The 20,230-nt window shown below is 47.0% G+C and overlaps 2 protein-coding genes across 3 annotated transcripts in view; both read left to right on the top strand.

The window, feature by feature from the left end:
- The first annotated feature begins 4,930 nt into the window (after positions 1 to 4,930).
- Positions 4,931 to 15,425, top strand: LOC133354682 (tenascin-like). Of its 2 annotated transcripts, XM_061571733.1 has the most exons (7): positions 4,931 to 6,096; positions 7,256 to 7,921; positions 9,536 to 9,651; positions 12,187 to 12,337; positions 12,884 to 13,153; positions 14,445 to 14,786; positions 14,930 to 14,976. In XM_061571733.1, exons 1-7 carry the CDS (start codon positions 5,496 to 5,498, stop codon positions 14,941 to 14,943), a joined length of 2,160 nt encoding a protein of 719 aa, XP_061427717.1. In that variant the 5' UTR covers positions 4,931 to 5,495; the 3' UTR covers positions 14,944 to 14,976. The 2 variants fall into 2 exon arrangements, with proteins under 2 accessions (XP_061427717.1, XP_061427716.1); XM_061571732.1 differs by having other exon boundaries at positions 14,445 to 15,425.
- A 603-nt stretch (positions 15,426 to 16,028) lies between these two features.
- The window catches only part of LOC133354716 (putative tenascin-XA), a 12,195-nt gene continuing 7,993 nt past the window's right edge, over positions 16,029 to 20,230 (top strand). The window contains exons 1-4 of the mRNA XM_061571769.1: positions 16,029 to 16,248; positions 16,593 to 16,979; positions 18,618 to 19,028; positions 19,144 to 19,334. Coding sequence (XP_061427753.1) covers positions 16,029 to 16,248; positions 16,593 to 16,979; positions 18,618 to 19,028; positions 19,144 to 19,334 — 1,209 coding nt within the window. The remainder of the gene's footprint in view (positions 16,249 to 16,592; positions 16,980 to 18,617; positions 19,029 to 19,143; positions 19,335 to 20,230) is intronic.

Raw genomic sequence — 20,230 nt, 5'->3', positions numbered from 1 at the left:
CTCCTCCCCCACTAACTCTCAGCGCTAAAGCAACTCACCGGGCATGCGATACGCAGATTATCTCTATGTAAACTAAAACGAAACTATGTTTTTTTTATTTACAAGGTAAGGTCCCACTTAGCTACATAGCTATTTTTCAGAAGCGACCTGGTCACAAAGGATGGCTCAACGAAGTGGCCTTATCATCACGTGGAAATGTATAGCAGCCAAATGCTTAAATTTCGATTTAAAGCTTAAATATACGCTGCCAAGCTTGGTGGTGTTCATTCAGACGCTGTCTTTCCGACAGACCTGTTCTTCGCCTGAGGACGGCTGCTTGCGTTGTGACCGAAACGTCGTGAGATTTGTATTTTATTGTTTTATTTTTATTATTGTATTATTTCCCTTCTACGTGACTTTACCGAAAGAACCAACAAGAAGATCAGCCAAATGCTCTTAGCGCACGTTTATTGTATGCCTCCTGTCAAGTAAACCTCAATGTCAATGCTTGAGGTGTCATTTGAAAGCGCGCGCGGTTTTCGTAAGTCATCGGCGTCATCGTGCCGTTTGACGTTGACGCCTGACACCCGTTGCCGTTGTGCGCGCCCCGGGCGTGTTGCGCTTGACAAAAAATATTGGGGTTCCGTGCGACAAAATACGCGAGTTCTCGCGCCGCGTTCGAATTCGCCGGCCCAGCAACGCGCTCGGAGAACGTTGCCACGTGGTGCAGGAGTGGACACGTGAATTGCCGGTAACCTGAAGGGATGTTGAATAATGGGGGGAAATGTAAAGGGTGTGCCGCCTTCAAATTGCTTGATCACGCCGTTGCTGATAGAAACCCCTCCCTCTAACTAGAGGGTGCTCTAAAGGGTATTTGGCCTACTCTTCCATGCCGGCCAGATGTCTGGCAAGGGGCTGTGATAACCTTTTGTTATTGTTTGTAATTTTTGTTTTGGTGCCAACTCTTAATTTGTTTATTCATTTTCTATTTTGCTGGGTAGTCGTAAAGTTTTCGTTCGCTTGGTATGTACGTGTGTGTGTGTTGGGCTTCTTTCGCGCCGTGCGTAGCCAACCATGTTGTATGGGATTTGGTCCTCATATATAAAATCAATGCACAGCGTTGTGGGATGCTGTTGGCATGAATGGCGTGAAATAAAATGAAAGTATCGTTATTATTAGAGGTCTAAGCACCCACACTTTACCCCATGACACTTGACATGCCAATTAATTAACGAACTAAGGTGCAGCTCTTTAAACTGCCTTGTAGTGAGATCTGGAGATATATATTTTAAACAATACGTGCCACATTGCTTAAACTGCCATGCGAGGAGATCGAATCGCACTTGCGAACCGCTGGATCGTAAGTTGCGGTGGTGTTGCCGACCGTGACGCCAAAGCAGCATGTAAAGGTCAAACAACAGCAAAAAAAATCTCAAAAGAAAATTGTATTGGAAATAACTAATAGGGCATGATGTCATGCCTAAACATTATATATAAAGGCATTTAAACATGAACAGAGAAGAAATTTGGGATTATATCCAATCCCCCCCCCCCCCCTCCAGACACACACATAAAAGTTTGTTTGGCTAATCTGTCTCTATGCAGATGCGAGAGGCCACGCCAGCGTGCGCATTAAGCGTGCGTTGCGTTACGGAAAATATTACTGAACGAGTGCTCGAAGGAATGTAAACCTCACACTGATGGGCAGGCAAGCGGGCGGGCAGGCTGGCGGGCGTAGGGGCAAGAGCATTGATCCCACAAAACATGACATCACCCTGAAGACGCCCATAATTTCCTTGGAACCCCCGGTAGCTAGGGAAGGTTGTTTGTGCGAGTGACTGCCGATGCCTGGCGGTGCTGTTCGGCGATGGACTCGGTCCACTTCCATAGGCTCACGGCATTTTGTCGACCCGCTCGCACTGATGAGGGATCCCCGGGGTGATGACGAGGAGCATAGCTGTGGGAGACCACAGAAGTGCGTGATGGATTTCACTGGGCAACACACTTTTTCTGGCATAAGGTATTCCAACGGTTTTAAGGTGATTTTGCGGTGCTGATTCCAAATCTGGCATCAGTTTTTGTCTATCACATCAGGTTTTTGAGATATCAAATATTGCATTTTCAATAAAAACTGCAGAAGATAAAAATATTAAATAAATGTGGATATCCACATAAAATGATATTATAAACACACTATCATAAAAATACAGCACCATATTTTAACACTAAAGCAGTCACTGACTCGCAACAACTTGCAATCATAAGTGACAGAGTTAATTTCTGGTAAAATCAATGAAAATGGGGTATACCGATAGCATAAAAATAATGTGATAGAGCAAATCTGAGATCATATTTGGAATCAGCACCCTGAAATTAGTCTAAAACAGCTGCAAAAGTCCAGGCCAGAATTATTTTTTGTTGACCAGTGTTTTCCTGCACCGCCCTGTGTTACTAACCATGTGGCCTATAACACCTGTTATGCATGTCGGCCATGAAAGCAAGGTCCAGTTAGAACCAACCGTTTCGATTCTGAGATGTAGCTGTTTTAATTAATATTATTATTGGAGTCTACATTATGACTTAATATCTTTGGTTTGCCTGTGTGTTGAATCTGTTTGTGCGGTATGCATGCCAGGGGTTTACCCCTGGTTACTCCATTCCCTCACCAATTCTAATTGGCCAAGCAACCCCGATGCGATACTCTTGTGGAAAAAAAAGCATTGAGATTCTGCGAGGCTTTTCTGAGTCAATAAATTGCATTATTTAACGACTGTTAGCATATCACTTGCAGCGCATCGTTAGTATCGTTGTACCCACGTGGCGAGATGTTAACTACCTCACTCGGTATACAGGAGGTCGTGAGTTAAATCCACAGACCCTGACGCCTGCTGTATATTTGGAGTTTGAATGTCTCTCTCCCCATGGACGCGTGGACTTTTCTCCAGGGCTTCCGATTTTTTCCTCCACATTTAGAATAAACATGCGTTTAGAGTGTTTGGCTGCTATAAATTGACACGTGACAAGCCACTTAGTTGTGAGCTATCATTTGTGGCCAGGTGGCTTCTAAACGAGAGTGATACAGCTCAGTGGGCCTTACCCGGTAAAAACAAGTTTAGTTTAACATAATCGCATAATGATTTTCACGAATTATAATTAATCGGTTCTCACTCGATGCATCGCGAGCACAATAATCGATTTCAATCGACAGATCACTGTGGTGTTGGTGCCTAGTACGACGTGGGAGGGTAGGAGAACGTGCGTATCACGGAGGGACCAGAGTGACAATGATTTATTGCCGTTCATTTAACGCAGCAGTCGGGAACCTATGGCTCGCGAGTCATATATGGCTCTTCCAGTGACGGCATATGGCTCCCAGACAATTTTGAGTTGAAAAAAATAATAATAATGAAAAAACAAAAAATCAGTTTGGAACTGATTTTAAAATACTTGTGATATTGCTTAATAATACTGTGTCATTTTAAAGTAAACAGAAATTAGTTTTGAAGATAAATTTCACGGGTCACGCCTGCATGAAGCTCAACCTCACCACGTATGAACCAGACTACAAGGCCATCAGCAAAACCATGCAGCACCAGAAGTCGCATTAAAAGTAAGACATATTTAATTTATTAAACGTTAAAAATACTATATGGCTCTCAATGAAATATATTTAGAAATATTTGGCTTTTATGGCTCTCCCAGTCAAAAAGGTTCCCGACCCCTGATTTAACGTATTCAACAAACTATTCGAAGCGCCTAGAAGTGAAAGCAGTAACTTTGCACGTGCATGCCACGTGGGATCTCGCAATGCGGTGGTTGGTTTTCCAGCACGTGTGTGTGCGCGCGCGTGGTGCTCGCTCACAGCAGTTGCCCGAACAGTCTGTGAAGGTCATATGGGGGATCTTTGTTTCGTGCGTGCGTGGGAACTGTGGATAAAATACGTACAGATGTACAACTCAAAAGAGAGCGTTCCACCCCGTATTGTTCATTTCAGCAGTAGTACATTTTAAGCGGAGTGTGTACACTCCGTGCGATTTCTCAGCTCTCGCGCTGAATGTCATAACGTGGTGGGAACGTGGCATAAGAGCAAACATCATTTTGTATTTGTTTGTGTTGGAGACACAAATGCGTCTGTTGTATTTATCGTGGCACCTGAAATGCTGGCATCTGAGATCGCGCGAATACTTTTTTTCCCAGTTATATTCCATTTGTGCGTTTGCCGTTATTGCATGAGACATCGTGTCCCATTTGAAACTCTCGCTGAGCGACACACCACCCTGTACGTCTCGCACCACGGACCACATGGTAACACCAACTACAGCAGCCCGCTTCGATAAGTCACTGTCAACCAGGCCGTCCACTGGCTCACTCACTCGCCTCGACATGAATGTATCAACGCCACTCACTGCGACAGAAGAACCCTGAGTGTTAGGGAATGGTCATCCGAAGCAGAGGCCACCACATCTGAGATCTCTTCATGAGAGATTTGCTATCATCTTCCCGCACTCCCGACTCTCGAGCAAATTGTCACATGGCAGTCAAGACAATTTATATTTAGTTTCATCTCAGAGCTGAATTTAACGTGATGGTCATTGGTGAGTGGGCTAAGATGATCAACTCACAACACTTCAAAACCCAGTTTATTCATGGATGGTCGAAGGCTGGAATTGGTCCTAAGCTCTTAGTAGTGGCGGCTTGAGGACTGGTCCCAGAGGCACCAGTATACCTCATGTTAAACATTTATATAATATGCTGGTGTTATTTTGTTGTTGTCATAGCTTAGCCCTGAAATGTGACTGCATTGGAATCACGTGGTTTTTTTATTGAAATTGTTACAAAGTTATTTGAGAATGCGGGGAAACTCAGGAATGTATTTGCGACAAGTGTCTCACTCGCATTTGTGTGTGGCAAGTAAAAAAAAATCTGTACACTGCCATATTTTCAAATCCAATTTAATATCATTTGAATATAACAGACATTTGTTTTCCAGAGGATGCTGGTTTGGCCTCCCAGCACAGCAGTAATGGTACCACTTTCTTAAATCCCCCCCACACCACCTCTATTCACCGAGCAGTAAAAATATGTGCACCCCAGTTTGTCTATTGGCAGATTACGTGTGGTGGGGTAAAGTGCGGGTAGTCCCACCAATTCCAAGGCGTATGACCAGTATGGAAAGCTAAATACCTTCGAGATAATCTCTCTAGAGCTCCCGCTGGTGGAAGCCCTATTTCCAGCAGCGCTCAGAGCAAACAATTGCAGGGCTGCACTTTCCCCATCATTTTCGAGATTTCGAAAATCTAGAAAAGTGGCTCGGCTAGAGGGAACCTCGAACCTTTTTTGTGGGCTAAACGCAAGAGCGGCATTCATAGTAATTTTGCTGATGTCATTTCATTCGCAGGCTCAGTACGATTCTTCTTCATTTCGACACATCAGATAAGAAGAACCGCACGAGACTCCAGTGCAACTCCTTGCCAGGCTTACCGTCACCACCGCACCTCCTCACCCGCCCCCCCTCCATGCGCCGTCGAGCGACCAGCTCGGCCGGCGCCATGGCCCTCCTTCCAAAGACTCCATCGCTGCTGGCCGCCATCGTTTTGCTGGCACTTGCAGCCAGCACGTCGGCCGCCAGCCTGACGGTGGAGACGCACCGGCACGAGCCGGGCAGCGTCGGCGCTGCCCCACACGACTTGCCGCACCGCAACCTGACGTTGGGCGGCGGCTCGGACGAGCAGCAGCTGCAGCCCATCGTCTTCCACCACGTGTACAACATCAATGTCCCGCCGGGATCGCTGTGTGCTGTCGACCTGGACGCTGGCCCCCCCGACGGCGCTGGCTTCGACTCCAGGTCTGTGGTCGGCAGCGGTAGCGGCGACGGCGACATCGGCGGCGGCGAGTCAGACCTGGGCACCTTCACGCAGAAGACGCACGAGACGGGCGGCCAGGTGGTGTTCACGCACCGCATCAGCATCCCCAAGCGGGCGTGCGGGTGCAGCACGGAGGGGCTTCCCGACCTGCGGGAGCTCGTGCGGCGCGTGGAGCTCATGGAGCAGGAGATCTCGTCGCTGCGCCAGCAGTGCTCCTCTGCCGCGTGCTGCGGGGCAGCGCCCGGAGCCGTAGGTCCGTCATGTGTTGTCCAATTTCAATGGGGCAGATCAACAATACAGTTAAAATCTCGCGGTGGCGAGATGTTAACTACCCCGCCTGGTATACACGAGGTCACGGGTTCGATCTTGACCCTCACGCCTGTATACATGGAGTTTGCATGTCTCTCTCCCTGTGGTCGCATGCATTTTTCCTCTGGGTCCTCCGGTTTTTCCCCTCCACATTTTCAAATCAATATGCCTGTGGAGTATTTGGCTGCTATAAATTTTCCACATGCGACAAGGCCGCTTCATTGAGCTATCATTTGTGGCCAGGTCGCTTATGAAAAAGAGCGACATAGCTCAGCGAGCCTTACCTGGAAAAAAAAAAAATAGTTGAGTTTATAGTTTTAAAAGTTAAATTAGACGACCTCCCCCCACCACCGCTACCCGACTCCGTGGACTGCCCTGGGATTCGTTGTCACCATGTGCCTGGCATCATCGCCCACCCCCCATCCTATTTCACCTTCACGAAAAAGTTATTGAAGTAACCGGAGAAATTTTCGCCAAAACACATTCATGTAAATTTGAAACCGCAGGGCTGGAATGTGGTTTAAAGCCTGTGAAAAGGGAAAAAACCTTAAACATATACTCCTTTCGGCAAAGGGTGATTCTACATTTTGTTGCCTTCATAATTAGCATTGTCTAGAGCGTGACGAAACAATCTAATGCATATTCGTAATTTTTGTAAACTAGTAGTTTTTTTTACTTTTTTGGCCTGTTTTATTCAACATTAGCGCCACGTAGTTTCCACTGAAATTGTTGGCTACTTAGGCCAATGAATACCACACTCAAGTAGATGTTCATAGAGTTTTAGGTTTTAAAATGTCTGCACGAAACCTTTGACCAAATATTTGCGATTTCAGTTACTCATGAAAGGGATAATTGCGTGACATTTTGCCTTTTTCCTGCAAATATATATCACAAGTTCCATGACCCTTTTCCACAGTGAGCAGCAGAAGGTCATTTTACCAAAACATTCGCCAACTGCCGTATATTTTTTAACTGTTATAAAACAGCGTCCATTGCAACGGCAACAGTTGCATAGTTTGCTTCTACACCAACCCCTACGCCAGTCTCCGACTCTCCGTTCACTCGACCCAACATCCACCGGCGGTGCCCACCCTCTTTTGCAGGTGGCACAGACATCGCGTCGCCCTGCAACGGGCACGGCACCTTCAGCACCGAGTCGTGCGGCTGCGTCTGCGACAAGGGCTGGACGGGCAAGACGTGCTCCCAGCCGGCGTGCCCCAGCGACTGCGGCGGGCGCGGCACCTGCGTGGACGGCGTCTGCGACTGCGAGGAGGGCTTCGGCGGTCCCGACTGCGGGCAGGCCACCTGCCTCAACGACTGCAGCAACCGCGGCGTGTGCGTCAACGGCGTCTGCGTCTGCGAGCGGGGCTTCGTGGGCGCCGACTGCTCCCAGCCGGGCTGCCCCAACGACTGCAACGGCAGGGGCCGCTGCGTCGACGGCAAGTGCTTGTGCGCCCGGGGCTTTTCGGGAGAGGACTGCCGCGAGTCGCGGTGCCCCAACAACTGCAACAACCGCGGCCGCTGCGTCAACGGACGGTGCGTCTGCCAGAGGGGCTATGGCGGCGAGGACTGTGGCGAGGGGGGAGCGTGTGCCAACGACTGCAGCGACCACGGGAAGTGCGTGGCCGGGAGGTGCGTGTGCGAGCCGGGGTTCACCGGCCCCGAGTGCAGCGTGCTCAGCTGCCCCAACGACTGCAACGGGCACGGCTTCTGCGACAACGGCATCTGCGTCTGCGACAAAGGCTTCGTCGGGGAGGACTGCAGCACGCGTGAGCTCCGCGAGACTGCCCCCCCCCCCCCACCCCCGCTTTTGTGTTTGTGCATCGGCGTTTGCGTTGCCGTGCCGTTGAGATGGGGTCCCCCCCCCCCAACCACTGTTTTGGGTGTCATGGTGCACATCGTCAATTGTGCTGTAGAGATGAAGTTGAGAAATATTCGATGTGCCACTTGGTACCTCTGCGCTAGCAATGAGTCCTAACTGCTGAGATCCTGGGTTTGACATGGGTCTCATCCACCCGTGTAGCGAGTTGTTATTTTAATAAAAAATGACAGTTTTACTGCCGTGAGACAAATATTTATCCTGCAAGGCACGTGGGAAAGTACAGCATCTCTCTTGTAGATGAAAGTGGTCACTTGAGGGAATCTCAGAAATAGTTCTATAACATCTCCTTATATGGGCCGTTCTCCGTCACGTGACAATGCAGTGCTTAGCGAGAGTTCCACATGGATTATTTGTCTTTTAAGACTTTTTTTGTCATTCAGTTATGGTGCTAACGCATTGTCAGCATTGCTACTCGATTCTCACAACTGTAATGACTTCCTGTAAATACTGTGATATGAGCAACATATTAGTTGATACTACGTAATATATATTACATACCCTCTGGTGAATAGCCTACATTGCACGTGATCTCGTTAGGTCTCAGAATCTTAGCAGGTTTCGCGCCTGGACAGTGCATGGATGGGCTTCCACCATGCATATGGCAGTGGGGCTATTGGTTGGGGAGTAGAATCCATTGTTGTACTATACTTCTTGGCTTCCGCATCTAGGCTCTCAGCCTTCACCAACCCCCACTGATCGGCGTCATGAAGCATGGTCAAACAATCCTCTTAACCCTCGTAATACAAAGATGGCCCTCATCCAGCAGTGGAATGACAAAAGGGCTGTACGTATACACCGTACATGTAGTAAAATAAAATATCACATGAACGTAACGCTGCATAAATAATATATTTTTATAAGTATGCATAGCCTACAACCTAAAGAAATGTGCAAGCTTTTTGAATAATTTACAACCGATTAACAATTCATGCCATGTCAGTTACATGGGTTGTTTGACTATACTTCACCATGATAGTCAAAGCACTGTGGTGAACAGTTCAGATATCACATGCCACTGATGCTAGCCGTGGCTGAGAATCGAACTTGCCTTGCGGGTTTCATGACACAGATTGCCAACCGCTGCACCACCGTTCCACCCCATGCGACCATATTATTATCAACGTTCATTTACCAAGAAAAGCCTCACCGAATTTTCAAGGCTCCTCTTTCAGAGAAGGTCCCTGCTAAGTTTCACATTCGGGGGGCAACGACCGCTATGGATGTTACTCTGTTCTGAGTACTTCACCGCCGGTTTCACAAAAAGTGGACCGAGACGCTGCTGGCACGCAGTGGCCTTTTTTTTCCTTTTTAAACAATAGTCACGCAGACGGCGCGCATATTTTTTTTTACGATTCAATACGCCCGCAGTATTAACCAGGGTCGGCCAAGTGGCTCAGACCACGGAGCTCCGCAACAAGCGACACATCGCACGACCGCCCCCCCCCCCCCCCACTGACCTTGTGGAGATTAAATGTGAGCGCTTGTGTCTTTCCGTTTTCAGCTTTCATCGGCCCCAAAGAAATGTCCTTCAATTACATCACGGAGTCTTCAGTGCAGGTGGGGTGGGCAGCTCTACCCTTCCCCGTCGAGAGCTGGGAGATCACGTTCACGTCCGAGGTGAGTCGAACGGCGAGTACGGGTGCCGTTTCGGCTGACAAAGGTTGCCTCAGGACGTGCTGCGTTGGTGTCCGTGGCTGCGTGCTGTATACACAAGCCCTCTGTTGTGTTGTCGTTTGCGTCGGCGTGCTCGTTGGGCACGACGTCCGACGTTTCACCCCGTGTGCCGGAGGCATCTTCAGGAACCGCAGAAGCTGCCCAGCACGTGGATCGAAAGGAGCTTGCCGAACAACAAGCAGTACAACCCACGCACACCGACGATTTAGCACGCTTGCCTACGTACTTTAGTGGGGTGTCTATCAGTGGATTATCCTTTATTCACGATTATTATCATCAGCTTTTGTCAATCCACTGCTGGATGAGAGCCTCCCCATATCGTTGTGGGCCCAAGATGTTACTCGACCATGATTCACCAGGCTGGTCAGTGATGGGGTTTCTGAAGAAGGCAGGAAGAATAGACATCAGAGCACATAGTACAATCCAATAATGGTAGGAAAAGGGAGGGGCGAGATTTATGAAGGGGGAGAATGGTTAAGGTTTTAAGGACGAGGACGGGAATTAGTAGAGGGATGCGCCATTAAAAAAGGATGCGCCATTCATGCAAATTGCATCTCAGAATCGCTGAGGAACCACAGACACGAGCTGGAAGGCTTGCTACCAACAATTGCACTGCAGTTCTCTACAAATTTATTACATCTGGATGGAAACCAGGGAGCGCCTTGAGAAAACCTATGCATGCAAGGGGGCAAACACTCTATCCCAAACAGAAGGGACAGGTGATATTAGTCCGCACTTGCTGAGCGGCAGAACCAGGGTATGGCACCTCCTCGATGCCCTCGGGGAGGAAGTTTCGCAACCTTTATCTGGTCCACCAACCCTCAGCCTCCACAGTGCTGGATTACAGGCGCGCTTCGACCACCGCCCGGTGTACTTGGTGGTCGCCCATCGCAACACCCTGCCCAGGCTCAAAGCCTGCTTAGCTTCTCAGATGTCACGAGGTCAAGTGCATTCTGGGTGATTTGTTCACCGGCCTAGTCGGACAATGATGTCCTAAAATACTCTTTGGTTCTTTCGGTAAAGTCACGTAGGTAGAAAAATAATAGATCACGACGTTTCGATCGCAACACAAGCAATCGTCATCAGGTGAGACAACCACAGCAAGAAACAACTGCTGAAGTAGGCGAGAGACTTGCCGTGGCACGAGGTTATATAGGCCTCGGCTGCAGGGGAGGAGAGAGAAGGGGGGAAGAGGCGGGGCAGAAAGTGGACTCCGCAGCACAGAGGTCGCAATCGGGTACCCGATACCCGTACCCTACCCGATACCCGGCTACCCGTACACGGCCGGGTACGGGTACAGGTACCCGTTTGTGACCCTGGTGTGGCCGGGTACGGGTACCGGTAGGCCGTGAGTCACTGGTGAGTAAACGTTTGTCACTCATTTCCCAACGTCTTGTCTCTTCTCACAATTCAAGTTCCTAGAATCAATCCACCCGCGCCTGCAACATGACTTCATCCCAGAGGTCGCAATCGGGTACCCGTACCCTACCCAATACGGCTGGGTACGGATAGCCGTGTAGAGTACGGGTACCCGATTGCGACCCTGGTGCGGCCGGGTACGGGTACGGGTAAGGAATCAAAACCCGTTTGCGACCTCTGCCGCAGCAGCACCCGGGTCACTGAAGTAAAGTGGGTCACCGCAGCAGCACTGCTGCGATGTCTTAAAATCTTAACGCGCTGCTGTGGAGCAACAGCGTGTGTGTGTGTGGAAGTAGGGGGAATCAACGGATTTCGTCGGGCTTTCCACCAGTTACTTTGTAATCACCACCCTCTTAAGCCCAATTGTCTGTCCAGTTGGCTACTATACCAACCATTGCAATGATAGCTCATTCGGAAAAGCACTTACAAGGAGAATTCCATCACGTGTATAAAACTTACAAGTAAAATAAAGATTTAGTCTAACGGCCGATTGGCTTTCGCGACCAATATTGTTTTAGCGAGTGAACTCTGGAGCGGTTTCCATTTTATTTGCCTCATCAGCAGAGTCAGGCTTGCGAAACACATGCTGCAGGGATACCAAATGTTCTTGGCAATGGTACTCTTATCTTATTTCCTATTTAAAGAGCGCCCTTGGCATAAGCTTTTTAATATACAGTAGTTTTTTTTAAGAAGCGGTAACATAACGGAGTGATTTAGGTGGCAGGTTGTGTGCAAGGGCTGAGGAATGAGTGACCCCAATAGAGGGTTACTTGGGGGTCACGGAAGGGCTACAGGGGAGGGAGGAGAAGAAGTGGAGGGGCAAAGGGAGGGAAGAGGGAATGGGTGATGAAGAAGAGGCGGTGAGGCTTTCAGAGAGGATCAAAATGAGGTTCAGGAGCGGGGACTACTCCATCTCAACCATGGGACCGTTTTTAACTCAAACAAATATATATCGCACACACAACTCATCACGCATTGCCGTGGCGCGTCACGACTGAACGCGCACGTTTCCCCCGTCGCGTTGCTAGCTTAGCGACGCGCTCCTAATGGTGATTTCAGGACACCCCAGACGGACTTCTGTCGACGCTGAGCAGCACCGAGACGAGCCACACGCAGACCGGTCTGGAGCCTGGCGTCAAGTACGACGTCTCCCTGGTGGCCATCAAGGACAACAAGAAGAGTCAACCCACCACGTCCTTCTTCAGCACCTGTAAGCGCACCTGGAGGTGTTGCTCTCGTTGTGCTTTCACGTTTTGCGCCGCGTGTTGTAAGACGCGGATGCCCCATGTTTTGTTCCCATGGGCTGGGATTTTTTTTTTTAGTGGGCGGTGGCCGAAAAACGCAGGTTCAGACCCAGGATTTTTCAGGAAGTTGTTTTCGTCGCCGCAAGCTCCCCAAGCACGTGGAGCGAGACGTGGGACGTCGTGCCAAACTAACATGAGTTACAGATTATTTAAAATATTTGGTTGCTAGAAATGTCCACGTGAAAAGCCACTTTGTAGAGCTTCAATTTGTGGCCAGGTCGCTTGTGAAAAAGAGCGACATAGCTAAGTCGGCTTTACCTGGTAAAAAAACTATTTTAGTTTAGTCTTGAGCCCATCTATGGCTCATAAAGAGTAAGGACATTGATGCAGGTTCTGGATACCGCTTCTGATACAGAACTAGGCTGCTGCTGGGCCAGTTAAGGCAGATTCCCATGGGTGGTGAAAACAACGCGTTAAAATACATCTCCCCCACTTCCCCCTTCCTCCCCCAGTGATCGACAGCCCCAAGGATCTCAAGGTGGAGGACGTGAAGGACACCACGGCGCAGCTGTCCTGGACCTCTCCGTCCGCCTTGGTGGACGGCCTCGTGCTCACCTACGGCCCGACCAGACCAGGCGCTCGCAAGACGGAGGTGCCGCTGCAGCCCACGGTGACGGACCACGCGCTGCAGGGCCTGCGCCCGGGCGTGCATTACACCGTCACCCTGCACTCCGTTCGCGGCCCCCAGATGAGCGACAAGCAGATCCAGAGCTTCGTCACCGGTGAGCGGCGGTCGGGACGCGGCGCTCGCGTTGAACGGTTGTTGACGTGCTCGGTTTGTGCCACGTGTTGTTGAGCGGGGTTGTGCATCGTTTTCGTTTCGCTCCCACGTGCTGGGAGCTTCTTCGGGGACTGAAGAATGCAGTGCCTGAAACGGTGCATTTCTCTCTTTCTTTTTGTTGCAATTAATTTTACGGAGATTTGCGTGCCGATGACGCAGCCTAAAATATATGTACGTAGAACTTCTTTCGCACCGTGCCTAGCCAACCGTGCTGACCGGAAGTGCGGGCAATGTAATTATGGAAATAACATTCGTCTGGGTTTGTGGCTCTTGAATGTCAATGGCCTGCTGTGAAGTTTGGTCTAAAAAAATGGCCAGTTAACAGAGTATTCTTGCAATCGAGCTAGACTGTCAGTGAAATAAATCGACGAGTGAATGTAGGATAAGTTTGTCGTCAGGTAATGTGGATACTATTAGATTGTTTGGGGGATGGTGGGGGGGGGGGGTAATCTGTCTCTATAAAGAGGTTCGGTTGTCAACTGTGCAGCAGCTCTGCTCTGACAAAAGGATCAGATGTTGAGTTTTGGTAGCATCGGCAGAACTGACCACGATACTTCTTGATATTGATTTTTGCCTTGCAAACGTTTTGTTATTATAGCGTGCAGTATACTCGTTCTTAAATAGTTTACCTAGCAGGTGTTGCCAAGTCTGAGAGAGAGTTAACCGAACTCAGTTGAGTGTACATTTGTCTGACGTACAATGCAGTGCAGGGAAGGCTAAAATGTGGTAGCATGTGTGTTCTTAAACCGTCAAATGCATGGTAAGATGCCCAATCACAATGTTGTGGTGACCACTCATCCATAAAAGCTCACACTGCACCGATGCAGTACGACACACAACCCTATTGCCTGTGCCACCTGTCCCACTCTCCACATCTGAACACACAAATTATGGTTGATGGGAGTTTGTGACTGCCCACTCAGCAAAAGTGGACATGTCATCAACTGCGGTGGCTCGGAAACGCTATTTGTGGGCACACTGCACCGTGTCAGTTTGCACCTACAGCAACGAATACAAAGTAAAGGAAACGAAGAAGAGATCGAGCTTGCATGAAAATGATGTGATGAAATGGTGTTTCGCTGAGTGTGCATTCAACGGAGGATGATTTCATCGAAAAAAAAACGACATTTGTATGGATGGAATGGCCATTTTTGAAACATTATTAATGTTTAATTGTTTTTTTTAATGAAAATACTGACGCTCGTCTCTAAACTTGTCCTATTTGACCAAAGGGTACCAAACAACCGATTTGGATACAAAAGAATATCTCCCAGAGAGGCCGGTGATAACTCCCACTGCAAGTCCAGTTGATTCGCTGAAAGAGCTGCAGATTTACGACGTCAAGCCGCACAGCATGACGGTTTCGTGGGCGACCATGCCCGACATCTACAACCACTTTGTCGTGCAATACAAACCGTACGGAAGCACCGAACTGCCCTCGGAATATTCCGTGCGCGGCAATGTGACAACCATTGCCCTCAAAGAGCTCCGCGAAAACACAGAGTATGAGATCTCTCTTGTGGCGTCGAGGGGACGGAAGGTTTACAAGCCTCTGAAGGCCAGGGTGACCACAGGTATGAATGGCCTTGCTGGAATATTCCATCCCATCTGCAAATTTGTACTAACGCCATTTCCATTTGCTTCACAGGAAACATTCCAAGGGTTAACGCTTGCATATATATACAATACCTTGACATCTTTTTCCATTCCTTTTCAGGGAATATTAACTGAAAAAAAAACATCCATCGCTGCACCATCTCTCTGCTTTCATGACTTGCGTGGCAGTATATCTTTGCTGGAGGTATCAGCAGTATTTGCTTGCAGATAAGCTTCACGTTTTCCATAACCACTTTCGGTAATTCATTCCTATCGCACACACCTTTGCACCATTAATACAATTGTCTTCAAAATTATTGTCAAAAAAACTTCGTACGAATATAAAACAGTGGCATGGCTACACATTAACATCACCAAAAATATGTTACGGCGAGACATAATTTATTTCTAACATGTTTTGTACATTTTGTTGTAAAATCGTATTTGTCAAGTATTATTTAATTTAAACGTGAAAAGTGAATGCGTGGTAAGTCAATGTTCTATAAGTGATGAAAACTAACCGTTCAATGTTTTTTGGTAGAAAAAGAATTGAAACCCATTGCTGAGACCACAACAGAGTCACCCGTTGATAAGGAACTCTATACCACTGGGATGTGGATGGCAAGAGAAGTTTCAGTGATATCAATACTTGGGGTTCCAACTGATTCAGCAGTTGAATTGCACATAACTAGCATCACATCTGAGAGCATGAAGGTGTCGTGGGTGGTAGATCCAAAAGTCTTTGAGCGCTTCATTGTGCAATACAAGCCAGCTGACAGTTCTGAGAAACCACTCGAAAAAACATTACCTGGCAAAGTTTCTACAGTTGATCTTACAGACTTGAGCGATGATACTGAATATATCATTAAGCTCATTGGGTTTCAGACGAGGAAAGCCCTCCAAGCCACTGGTGGCTCAAGTTAAAACAGGTACATTGTTAAAATATCTTAACATTTTTGTTACCTTGCTACAATATACCATACAATTGGATTGTAACGGAGAGAGTAACATTTAAACTTGTTTTCATTTACTTTGCAGAGGCCAAATACATATCAACTCCTCCACCTGCAGTTGTTGATGAATCTGCAACACCGACAGTAGTTGGGTTACTTGACGCCACCACACGTGCACACCAAAAGGAAGTTTCAGTACAGTCACCATATGGGTCGCCTACAGATTCAGCCGATGAATTGCATATAACAGATATTACCCCATACAGCATGAAGGTTTCGTGGGTCGTAGATCCAAAGGTCTTTGAGCGGTTCATCGTGCGCTACAAGCCCGCGGACAGTTCTGAGACGCCACTCGAAAAAACATTGCCTGGCGAAGTTTCCACAATTGACCTGACAGACTTGAAGGAAGATACCACGTATATTGTTGAGCTGGTCGGTTACAGACGAGGAAAGCCTTCTAAGCCACTGGTGGCACAAGTTAGAACAGGTAATTTTTCAACATTTTTATCTATGTACTTTCCATGAACAGTTCACTTATAAATCTTGACTTAAAGCTTTCGTGACTGCAGGAATTCATATTCTTTGGGTATTTCAGTAAAGTCACGTGGATAGGTTCAAAGAAAATAACAAAAAACTACGACGTTTCGATCACAACACAAGTGGTCGTCATCTTGTGTTGCGATCGAAACGTCGTAGTTTTATGTTATTTTCTTTGAACCTATCTGCGTGACTTTACCGAAAGACCCAATCAATGTTTAACTTATTCTCAGTGCCATATTTAAAATAATACGTTAAACGTGTAACACTCTTTTACCCTTGCATACCTTACAGGGACAGATCTCTTACCTGAAGCAACGACTATTGGCACAACAGTCACTGCTCAATTTCTTGATACCACCACTCAGCTGGCCGTGCACGAAATGTTTGTGCCGTCACCCTTTGGAGCGCCAACTGACGCAGCCGAGGAGATGCGCATTACGGACATTGCCTGTGATAGCATGAGGGTGTCATGGGTGGTAGATCCCCGAGTGTTTACTCGTTTCATTGTGCGATACAATCCCGCTGACCTTCGTGACAAGCCCGTCGACAAATCGTTGCCTGGACATGCATCTACGGTTGAACTCACGGATCTAAGAGAAAACACAGAATATGTCGTTGCACTTCTCGGCTTCAGACGAGGAAAGCAATCTAACCCACTTACAGCGAGGGTCACAACAGGTATCTAAATATATATATTTCGCGTCTATTTGCCATTGTTGCTTATTGTAAAAAATACGTAGCTTTATACAAAAAGTAGTTGCGTTGTGTGCCGATCTATCATATTGCTGTGGATGTACTGGGTTCACTCATTTCCTACTCTGCCCCCCCACATCTCATGTCAGAATCAAAATCTGTATTTATACTGGAGGAATCCGATGAGCCATGAAGCTCTTTTCATTGCCACCACCAGGAAGACATTTCTTCAGCTCATTTCATGTTGCTCCCTTTCTATCTAGATCAACAATTCCCACGCCAGCCCTCTCCCACACGCATGTTAAACAACGAAGGCCAGACATGATACATGACAATAGACACTCATGATGCAGGACATTGTCCAGAGTACCCAGGGAATATCACAATACCGTTATGCAAAATCTACACCTCTCACAAGTTCTGTGTGAGACCTTTATAATATCACTACACAATAATGTAAATACCATACATCCCCATATTCTGTTGTTACACAGCTACTACACTACGTTTACAATGTACACATTCTAATGCCACATGAACCATGTGCCAATTACGAACGCACATGATACTTTGTGCTGCAAACCTTCACTATTCACTAAACAATCTCTTTGACATTCAGTGCACAAACCTCAAACTAAAATCACGTGACTTTCACTCAAGCTACACAAGTTATTCTACACGACACTAATTCAAAATCAGAATCTTTATACTGCAGGAATCGGACGAGCTATAAGCTCTTTTTCACAGATATCCAGTAGGGGCAGGTTCAGGAAGTTACAGCAACAAACATTACAAAACACGATATGAGTGTATTGTATAGAAAATGTAAGAAAATTACTAAAAACAATTATTATTATCTTCTTTGTCAGACGCGACCTGGCCACAAATCATTGCTCACTGAAGTGGCTTATGACGTGGAAATATTATAGCAGCCAAATAATCTAAATAAACATAGAGAATTCATCTTCTTGGTTCTTTCGGTAAAGTCACGTAGAAGGGAAGTAATAAAATAATAAAAATAAGAGAGAATTATATATATTTTTATTATGTTTTATTTTCATTATTTTATTACTTCCCTTCTACGTGACTTTACCGAAAGAACCAAGAAGATGAATCCATGCAGTCACGAAAGCTTTAAATCGAAACATAGAGAATGTTTTTAAATTATAATTCGTGAACACATCCAAGGGCTGAGTCTCTTGGCCATGTCCTAATTTCGCCTCACCCTCCCCCGCCTTCTCCTCATTACACCATCATTAACATCCTACTTGGTAAGTCACGTCCAGCTGTTCCACTTTGGCCACCGATACACCACCAATACCAGGCCATTCGACCACTAAGTGATGGTGACGTCACCACGGCACTTGAGCCAGGCCAGATGCCCTCTCCCGTCAAATTCCAGCAAACGGTTGGCGGTTCCGTCCCGAGGCGCCGCTTTCGGCATCATCCACCATCCCGCATGCCACGTGTCGCTACGCCCTGTTTTGACACCTCACGCCAATCCCATCATTGTCGGCATCGTCACAGTCAATGTTATCACCTCCGCGAGCCCACAATCACGGTGTCATACTGCCTCCCTGTCCTTACCACTTGATATATGTAGTTTTTTTTTATTTCCTACAGAGTGCAAACAGAAGGTGATTACATTGCCTCCAAAGGTTTTACCGGAAGAAGTATCTGGCACAACGGGTTTATACGAGTTGCCCGCTTCCATCACGCAGCTACGTCCAAGTGTAGTTTCCATCGAGTCGACCGAAGGCGTTCCCGTTGTTTCGGCCAATGAGTTGCACATAACGGAAATTGCACCCAATAGCGTCAAGGTCTCGTGGGTGGTTGATCCGAACGTATTTGACCATTTCATTGTGCAGTACACGCCTACTGCCAGTACTGAGAAACCATTGGAGAAAAGATTACCCGGTCAAGTCTCCATGGTAGATCTGCTAGACTTGACTGAAAATACAGAATACACCATTAAGCTGATCGGTTACAGGCGGAAAACGCCCTCCAAACCTTTGATGGCGCTGGTGACAACAGGTATTTGTTTTATTACTTTTACAATGCTAAAGATAAACAACACAAATTTACATGAATATAATTCTGATGCCATCATTGTATGCATTAACTAATCAACATGACTTATCTTTTGCAGACATAAAAGTGGTGACGTTAATGCCAGATGTGTTAATCGAGCAAATACCAGGCACAACAGCTGGATACATATTACCTGAGACCACCAAATATGTCCCTTCAAAGGAAGTTTCAGTTCGGTCAGAATACGGAGCTCCCACTGATTCAGCCGATGAATTGCACATAACGGAAATCACATCAGACAGTATGAAAGTATCTGGGTGGTAAATACTAAACATTCGACCACTCATGGTTCAATTCAAACCCAGTGACAGTCTGGAAAAGCCATTCGATAAAACGATACCGGTCAAGTTTTACGGTAGATCTGGTGGACCTTAATGAATATACCAGAATATGTCATTATACTCCTCGGATCGAGAGGTGGGAAATTCAAGGCCACTTGTGGCTCAAGCTAAAACAGGATTTTGTTACATCACTTGTTCTTTTAAAGAGCTTGTATATGAAATGGATGAATACAATTGACATTATCTCAATCCAGTAGAGGAATACTATGCATGTGTCATTTTCATTCTTGGTTTAAACAAGTCTCAACTGTGTCGGCATGAGAGAATATAATGAATTATACAGGTTATTACTGATTCAACCAAACAGATTAGACGTAATTTCCTCGAAATTGTATTGAATCTGGACACGAAATTGCATGTACCAAGTGCACCTCGTGTAATACTTTGTGAAGGATGTGATCCCTGACATCAATACCCCGTTTTCTACAACTACGCTGTTCTGCGGCAGTAGTTACATTGGGGAAACTTAGCGACATGTTTCGGACCGTGTTCGTGAACATAAGGCAGATCTGAAACACGTAGGACCAATACCTCGGCCGTGGCTGATCATTGTTTCACGCTGTGGGCACACACGAAATGATTTTTCCTAGACGAAGGTACTCTGCAAACCCACTGGCTTTCAGCAAAGATGGTTCATGAAGCCATCAGATATATAAACCCAACACATTTCGACCGAGAAGAAGATAAATACAAACTGAGCAATCATTGGAAGGACGTTATTAACCAGTTTAAGTCATAACTGGCTGTGATGTTTACATCCTACCTGCCGATGTTAGCAGATATTTTCGACTCTCTTGAGTTACA

Source organism: Lethenteron reissneri, chromosome 48, assembly GCF_015708825.2.
Source record: "Lethenteron reissneri isolate LAM-NWPU_2019-01 chromosome 48, ASM1570882v1, whole genome shotgun sequence".
NCBI classification, from domain to species: Eukaryota; Metazoa; Chordata; class Hyperoartia; order Petromyzontiformes; family Petromyzontidae; genus Lethenteron; species Lethenteron reissneri.
The sequence above is the reverse complement of the archived record's forward strand: the minus strand, read 5'-3'. Positions and strand labels throughout refer to the sequence as shown.

Bases quoted from the DNA above. Each gene is read 5' to 3' on its own strand.
- LOC133354682 (XM_061571732.1), top strand. From the start codon at position 5,496: ATGCGCCGTCGAGCGACCAGCTCGGCCGGCGCCATGGCCCTCCTTCCA. The intron at 7,922-9,535 runs GTGAGCTCCGCG...TTCCGTTTTCAG, and splicing joins CGGGGAGGACTGCAGCACGC to CTTTCATCGGCCCCAAAGAA. The intron at 12,338-12,883 runs GTAAGCGCACCT...TTCCTCCCCCAG, and splicing joins CACGTCCTTCTTCAGCACCT to TGATCGACAGCCCCAAGGAT.